This window comes from Xiphophorus hellerii, chromosome 8 (assembly GCF_003331165.1).
Source record: "Xiphophorus hellerii strain 12219 chromosome 8, Xiphophorus_hellerii-4.1, whole genome shotgun sequence".
NCBI classification, from domain to species: Eukaryota; Metazoa; Chordata; class Actinopteri; order Cyprinodontiformes; family Poeciliidae; genus Xiphophorus; species Xiphophorus hellerii.
This window is the reverse complement of record NC_045679.1, coordinates 18,021,143-18,030,096: the sequence shown is the minus strand read 5'-3', so window position 1 is coordinate 18,030,096 and position 8,954 is coordinate 18,021,143. Positions and strand designations below refer to the sequence as shown.

The window sequence follows — 8,954 nt, the reverse complement described above, 5'->3', positions numbered from 1 at the left end:
GCATAAAACTTACAGAACTACAAAAAGAGATCATGTTGCCAATAAAACATGGAGGTGATGTCCTGGGATGCACTTGAACTTAAGGTCATGCAGCATCCAAAAAGCCAACAAATCCTGTATAAATATTAATATGAGGTTCTCAAGGGGTTCGGTAAAAACCTGGCCTCAATCTAAATTGAGAAAATGTAGAATTACCTAAATGTAGGTAATGCTTGAATAAATGTGAATAAATTTAAGCAACGGGGCTAACATTCCTCCACAGCATTGTCAAAGACCAGTTTTCAGAAACATTAAATGTTTGATGCCTTTCATACAAAGGATGGGACAGCCAGTGACATTTAGGAAGCAGCCATTACCTTTTCCACATCATAGAGCCAGGTTGATTTGTATCACTTCCCCTCACGTCCTTTAAGGAAATCATTTCAAAACTCCATTTTATACTTTTTAACCTGAAATATTTTTGGGCAACAAAACATGCAAAAAAAGAATTAGCCTGTAAAGGGCCAAATACTTATTCACAGCTAATCTCAATATTCCTACTCCAGTTCAATTTTTAGGGCCGTTTCCTTGGCATATGAAAGTGCCTCCAAGTTATGGCTAAATATTTAAACAGAAAATGTGAACGTTTTTTTTTTATATGGCAATAAAAATATGTAATTCTATAATTCCTACACTTCAGTCATAGATGTGATGATTTTTCTGTGTGTATCTGTGTAAAGATTTTTTTTCAATCGTCATCCACTCCGATATAGAAATCAGACTCGCTCCCATGCTTGGATGACACACATCTACAGCTTCCTTTGGATGTTTCCTCTTCCTTTGGATGTTTCCTCTCCCTTAAAGGAATTGTAGCTTTTCCTGTTTCTGCAGCAAAACTTGCCTACTAGCCAACTGCAGCAGAATTACACAACCTCATCAGTTAAAACACGGCCGCCTCAACCTCCAGCAGCCTTTACATCAAATACTTGCATTTCAATTACAATTTTGCTGTGGGAACAGCCTTTAATTGGATGAGAAAAAAATTCTGCCAACCATCCAGTCATTCATTCCAATTGAATATTATTTTTTTTGAGCTTCACTGATTTTTTTTTTTAAATACATGGTTACTTTTAAGACCTTTTTTAAATGTATTATCTGATTTTTTCTTTCTTTTTTTTGTGGAGCAAATAAGAAGCCTTGCAATTGAGTTGGACCACCCAAAAGCATTTTGATCTTATACTGCCACCTGGTGGATCACATTTGTCATAACATTCAAGATTTCAGATTTTGAATATTAAAAAAAAGTTTGTTCTACAAAGTAAATAACACCCCATAAGTATTAATTTTACAAATGAACATGTGAGTATTATTTTTGCTCTGAAATCTTAAAACCTGACATCATAAACTGCTAAACTTTATTTAGCATTAAAACATTTCAAGCACGGTATTAACATCCACCAAGTTGTCCTAAAAGTGTGAGAAAAAAAAAAAGATGCAATCAAGCACTTGTGGTTTTATAACATGCTCAGATCTGAAAGTTAGACTTGTTTGATCATGAAAAATGAGTTAGCCTCTGAATGACTTACCACCGTCATGCTAAAAGCCTAAAAGGTGAAAGAAATTTACTGAGAAAAAAAATGCATTCAATCATGTTTGTTTACATTAAGTTTTACAGATGACCCGTTCGTACGCAGCCTGTGGTACAGTCGATCACCAGGTCCTCAGGCGGGACGCAGGTGAGATCAGCCCAGGTAAGGAAGAGGATTGGAGAAGAGAAGTGGGATATTTGGCTGGGTGGGGTGGGATGGGAGATGGGTACAGGAATAAGGATTTCTTGGAAGAGAGTTCCAAGAAATCCTTGGAAAGGATTCAGGGTTAAATTAGGGGCCACATATGGGGATGGGGAGGGCTGATTTCGAGGCTTTGTGTTCATTTCGTCTTCGGTTTGGCCTCTAGGGGTTGGCCAATATCTTTCCCACGCAGCTTTCGGCCTGACAGAAAAAAAGAAAAAAATTAAAATAAGAAATGAAAAAGACAGAAAACCTAATACTGAACAGAAGATATTTTTTCATATTCATTGAACACGCTATAACTAATAATTTACAGCCTATACTTCCATTAACACGGTACAAGATTTTTCTGGATTCAGTAAGTTTATTATCAAATATAACAGGCAAACAACCCATTTACACATTCAGTTCTGGACACAATACCAATGTAACGTGTCTAATGATTTCAACTACTGCTTCAACATTAAAATGAAAAAAAAAAAAAGGTTCAGACAGCAATCTTGTTCACCTTTTCAATGCCAGTCTTCCAGTAAGTAACCCATTATTAAAACTCCATGTATTTTTTCCTACATTATGTGTACTATATGTAGTGTTCTCGTGTTTATGTGCATCAAGAGCCTTTCTTACCAATGACTCGCTCAATTTTTCCCATGACCTGGTTGTTGGGTATCGCCTTTCCGCTTTCGTAGTCGGCAATCACTTGAGGCTTCTCGTTAATTTTCTGAGTGTAAAAACAGGTTAGAAAACATGCTTAAACAAGTCAAAACAAAGACAATGTGTTTAACTCCTACCTATATCTACAAGTGTATTTATCAGTGAACGTCAGTAAAACATTACAAGTCGCCACAGAAGGTCAGTATGCAAAGTGTGTATACTCACTGTGGCGAGGTCTTTCTGGGTCATTCCCTTCTCCTGTCTGCCTTGCTGAATGACCTTTCCCACCTCCAAAGGAACCCTCTCGTGGTGCAGCTCCTCTGTCTCCCTGTCCAGTTTGGCAGTATTTTTGGTCACGAGGTGCTGCTTATTCTGGCCTGCAGACCCTGTGGGACAAGGACCGGTTCGAGGCACTTAGACATGCAAATGCAGCTTTTGAGTTTATCTAGAGCAGGGGTCTCAAACTCCAGGCCTCAAGGGCCGCAGTCCTGCAGTTTTTAGATGTGCCACAGGTACAAAACACTGGAATGAAATGACTTAATGACCTCCTCCTTGTGCAGATCAGTTTTCCAGAGCCTTAATGACCTAATTATTCTGTTCAGGTGTGGTGCAGCAGAGGCACATCTAAAAGTTGCAGGACTGCGGCCCTCGAGGACTGGAGTTTGAGACCCCTGATCTAGAGCCAATTTTGATCAGCGAAAAATAATGAGTTCATAAACGTTATTTAAAGCTGTTAAAAACTTGTCTTTTTGTAACGAGTTACATTTTTTAGTCGTCTCAACATCCTCCCCACGTCTCTGAGCAGCAGTGATTGCCTGGAGGAAAAACAAAAACAAAGGAGTAAGGGTGAACAATAAGTCTCCAAACTAATTGCTGCTTTATTGGAGGTAAAATTTAATTATGACTATGTTTGTGGTGAGCTCTATCTGCTTTTGTTTGTCACTTCCAAAAATGAGGCTAATAAATGAGTCTGCTTATCTTTGTGTATTGACGTAACAAAATGGCACCATGGTCACCAACATTGCCTCAAAGCAATCTGGCATTTATACCCAGTCAGCATGATCTCTCAGCTCACTCAACAAAAAAATATTTCCACATTAGAGAAATCAGTGTCACCTGTCATTTTTTTGGTATACATCTTTTGGCAGAGATGTATGCCTATAACTGTTTACAGTTTAAATAGCATTTTAGTGATAATTACGGTGCTTTGAAATGTATTTAGACCCACGTCACGTGATTCACATTTTGTCATATTATAACTACAAACTTTTGTGACAGACCAAGCTCAGTCTAATCATTTGGTCACTTCCTTTTCAAACCTAGCAACAGATTTTCAACTGCATTTAAACCAGCTGTTTGATTGGTTCAGATAAATACACTAATTAAATCTGGTTCTTGTCTCCAGAACTATGACTTATGTACCAATAATAACGTTTTGTGAACTGTTTAATGTGTCTAAGACTTAAAAACGAAACGGCACTGCTTATACTTTCACTTCCAAACTTCACATATGTCAAAGATTAATCTGTGTTGGCCAAGCCTGTCAGCTGTTTAGCAAAAGAAACACTTCTATCAGCAACATTAATATCAACATTATGTTGCCCCTGTGGAGAAACATAAAACGGTCGCATCTGTTGTCTTTAAACCACACCACGCGATGCAGAAGTCGGACACATAAACAAGAATAAAGCCAGTTTCCACGACAACAAACGCAGACAACCAGAGTGCGCCATTTCAATGTCTCGCAGGAAAACGATTCAAGGGGGAAAAAACACAAACCAAACAAACGGTTTTACGCGTACTTATACTGACCTGTTTGGACTTGGCCTGGGCAGCAGTAGGGCCCTTCTTCCTCAACACAGTCACAGTATCCCAGTCGCTTTCGGCCATGTTTTCAAGGGTTCAGTCGGCTTTTGTGATATTTGTGAATCGTTAAAAAAGTTCAAATGCACTCAGTCTGTCTGGAAGTGAACCTTTTAAATAAGACAATGTACTAGTAGTACTTAAGCGACTCAGTTCCTTCCAGAAATATCACCCCACGCGTACTGCCAAACCTTTATTTATAACAGACGGTTAACAGCGACATAACGGTGGGTCAACAACAGCGCCCTCTTCTGCTTGAGCTCAGTAATGCTTGTGTATGGCAGATCATTAGAACATATAATCAAGCACTAGTCCCATATATTTATTTAAGACATAGATGACATTTCTCCGACAAAATGGCTTTCGTAATGAACGGAAATTTACTTAATATCAGTAGGATTACAGATATCTATGCTTACTTCTTTTTAAACCCACAATGTTTTTTTTGTTTGTTGTATTGTTGTTGTGTTTATGTTTATTATTATTTATTGCTACAGACTATGCTTTTACCCTCAGATCTATCCCCAAGCCATCTCTCTGCCGAATACACTCTATATCTCCAAGGCAGGGTAGTCAATTACTCAGCTTAAACAATAGACAATTTTGTTTGTTTTGTTTTGTTTATTGCATGTTTCATTACAATGCCAGTTACAGAAACCGACGTCAAATTTCTTATTAGTGCCCAAAAACGTAGCGAATTAAGTTGATTCTGATTCTTTGGTGCATCTATAAAATCTAATGTCCTGCAACATTTTAAACTTAAAATTCTGTTAGTACCAAACTTACCAAAAGTCAGTCATTTTATATGCGAGCACAGACTCTTTCAGCCCACAATATTTTGTGACTGGGGTTTTAAAATATTGATGCTCTCTTAATTATAACTTCAATATAGGATCTCATTATAATTTGACATTTTCCAAATGAAATTGTCTATTTTTCTATTCCTCAAATTATGCAAGCTACAATAGCTGTTTACTTTCCATAATAAGTAGCTTGCATACTTATTATGCAAGCTGTTGAAAGTAAACAGCACTGGACTTTTCCATAGTACATTGGACTTTTTCCATAGTCCAACGTAATAGACTGCTAATAAGCTTTCGTTGTTGGTCTGATATCCCTGTTAGACCTTTCATGTACAATTATGTTCCAGTCAGCCTTTTTTTCATTGGCCCATTGATTATATGGGAAAGTTGATTGCCACTTTTAAATATAGTTTAATATTTAAAAGTGAACATTACATCAGAAAGGGGAAAAAAAACTTCTATTTATCTCATTGCTACAAAATTATTAATGACAGTATGTATATTTATTAGCTGCATTCCGAATAAATTAAACAGAACATAATTTGAAAAACTAACTTGTTTTATTTTGTAGGATTAAACAGTAAGTATACAGCAACACTTTCGGAAATCTAATAGTCTTAAAGTGGGACATTGTTAACGTACAGCTGAAGACAGCAGCAATGGAAGTGCTTGTAGAAACTATACGCAGGTGCTCTTTTGGAAATTCAGGTATGCTACTTCTAGGCACACTGCCCTGCCTGCTACAGCACACCTGATTTCTACTGATGACTGATTAATAGGTTTTTGCTGAACTGTAATCATCTGAATCAGGCGTGTTAAAGCAGGGAAACATCTAAAGAAATGCAGTGTGCCTCAAAGACCAGGGTTGGGAAACACCGTGCTGACTGATGAAGGCAGGGCTTTTTACTTTAAGTAAAAAACAAAAAAAGGGGGAAATTTTTTCTGAAAAAGCAGGGAGCCTAACGAAAATATTAGCTAAATCCTAATTCTACTTTTGGATTACATTGGTCCCTTGGTATGTAAAAAATTCAAGGTTCTCTTTCACCAATTACAGGACATTTCTGAGGCAGCATCACTGTTACGCCGCATATGAACTGGGGACCAGCCGAACTCAGACAGAGCATCGTCCGTCTGGTGACGTCCCAGTCGGAAACTTTGTCTTGAACCCCGTCTGGATGTCCACGCCCGAGGTTTTGGATTCATCTGGAAACATTGAGAGAAATTCATAAATAAAAGAAGAAAAAGCACAATGCACCTGGCTGCAGATAGATCTACAAGCAAGAAGGTATTCCCAGAATACAAGCTCCCAAAAAGAATGTAATAATCTGCTTCCTACCTGAACGAAAACAGCTGTGTTCATGTGAAGAGTCTCGACTCGATCAGATAAGTGATTTAACCATTCCAAATGGTCACTGATAGACTGGCTCAGATCACTGTTGCTCTGTTTTAGGAGAGAGAAAAAAGCATCACATGGAATACAAACATGAATTTAGCTAAATTTATTTGTTAAAAATGAGTATTCAAAGAAACGCACCCCAGACAAGTTGTCTTTCACTTCAACTGCAGCAAGACGAATGTGCTCAAGTTTGTCAATTTGTTCTTTCAGCCGATCATCAAGCTCCTGCATCATCATCAGGCCCTCGTCCGCTCTGACAGAACTCTTAGCGGCCATCCTGGGTCTGGGACAAATAAGTGGTTATTTAGAAAGATCACAACCTGTTCTTATATATATATATATATATATACAGTTCATATATATATATATATATATATATATATATATATATATATATATATATATATATATATACTGCTCAAAAAAATAAAGGGAACACTTTAAGTGTTAAACACCTGTATAAGTGTTCCCTTTATTTTTTTTAGCAGTGTATATATATATATATATATATATATATATATATATATATATATATATATATATATATATATATATATATATATATATATATATATAATTTTGCTGCCAAGTTGTTATATACCTAAATGGTGGGCATATTTTGCTCAGAAATACATTGGTAAACATCTGACCTTATGTCTCACTCAACTCATTAACAAGTTAAAGAAGCAGCACAGCAACTCCAGAGAGTAGCAAGTTTCTTTAGTAAAAGACCTTTGCCAAGAAAATTTACTTAGGCAACATTTTCATGTTATTCAGAAGGACATTTTGCTATGCATTATACTAACAATTAATTGTGTAGAAGTGGATGCCAATGACCTGCAACAGACTGGCGACCTGTCCAGGGTCTACCCCGCCTCTCACCTGAAACGTTTGCTGGAGATAGGCACCAGCAACCCTCCCGACCATACTAGGGACAAGGGTGTACAGAAAATGAATGAATGAATGGATGAATGGATGGATGGATGGATGGATGGATGGATGGATCTGATACTGGTGGTTGCTAATGTGTCCCATCTGGATGTTAAAATGATATTAAACGTAATTTAACCATGCTTCAGCTTCAAAATTAGAATATCACCTTACAGATGTTTAAAGCACAAAGAAAGTTATGGGGTGAGAAATAACCTGTTTGATGTAAAATGGTCACCAAAACACAACATAGTGAAAACAAATTGGTCAGTGTTCCAAAATCAATAAAGAAGTATGTATTCCCAGCCTATGAGCTGCCGAGCTATGCTTAGTACTTACTTTGAAGCTATTATGGAGACTGCATCGGTAGTTCATTCACAACATCTCAAGTGAGACCTCTAATTTTGAGTCTTGACCGCAGCTAAAAACGGCAATTTTTAAACCCATCGCTTTATTTGCACGAGCACCTAAACATCAAATACAATGGCGCGGCAGAATATCGACAACCGCGAGGAAAATTAGTATTAAATAAAAACCCAATTACCTTTTTGTTCTTGAGGTAAACACACTCAGAATGCTTGGAGGTAGACCACTAACAATACAGGGGTTGCAGAAGAATGCCCCTTTTCCGCATTCCTTAAGAAAAAAACTTTCTTCCTCCCGCCTACATGCCTCATGAACTCTTCAGAATATTTTTTTTATGGAAAGTGGAGTATGTGAAAAATAGTATGAGCATGGACTACGTTATCCTAAGTATGCATTGATGAAATATCTTCGGATATATTAGAATAAAAGCTAGATTCATCTTTTTCTTTGTGAAGAACACATTTGTTTCCCCTCCTTACAAATTTCTGTCTAACCGTGTGGTGGCAGTGTTGCACCTATGACATGGTTTGCCAACTGGTGTAAATAAATACAGAAGAAGATTCAGGGAAATAAGTCCCAGCAGAGCGCGCACTCTAATAACCTGCAACGAGAAATAGCACTTCATATTATGCGATTATTTTTTACAGCTACTAAGAAACTGGGTTTTTTATGAGCCTGCTAAATTCTCAGTAGTACATGTTTTGTTTTTCGAACATAATTTCATTAAATTATTCAGATGACGTAAAAAAAACTTGAAATTATAGCAGAAATTGAAAATATGTTTGCACCTTTATTCATTTTATCAGAAAATGTAGCAATCTTTTAAGAGCTTTCTTGCTAGATTCAGGAATAAGAAGTTAAGCGGAACAGAAAATGAGTAATTATTTGCATTTTGTACCAGACTCCACACAGGACCACAACCATTTCCATTTCCTGCCATGCCTCAAGGTAGACACGTTTCAACACTGGAGAAGCACCGATCGGGTTTTTTGTTGGCCGATTCCGATTGTAGGGAAAAACAACCACCATCATAAAGCAACACTTCTTTAATTTCAAAACGATTTTAGTATTTTTCTGAGGCAGTATGGAGCTTGTGAAGGGAATATTCAAAGCAAGTGACAGTGAATTTCCCACAGGTTATAGATGGAACAAAAAACATTATAATAAAGGTAC

General features: G+C 37.1%; 1 protein-coding gene across 1 annotated transcript; it reads right to left on the bottom strand.

Annotated features, from left to right (window-relative positions):
- Window positions 1-976: 976 nt before the first annotated feature.
- On the bottom strand, window positions 977-4,490 carry edf1 (endothelial differentiation-related factor 1). The gene is made up of 5 exons (XM_032569677.1): window positions 4,236-4,490; window positions 3,187-3,238; window positions 2,649-2,809; window positions 2,397-2,490; window positions 977-1,970 (listed from the first exon to the last, which is right to left on the bottom strand). The coding sequence occupies exons 1-5, from the start codon at window positions 4,311-4,313 to the stop codon at window positions 1,909-1,911; spliced, it is 447 nt and encodes a 148-aa protein (XP_032425568.1). The 5' UTR covers window positions 4,314-4,490; the 3' UTR covers window positions 977-1,908.
- Between the last annotated feature and the right edge of the window lie 4,464 nt (window positions 4,491-8,954).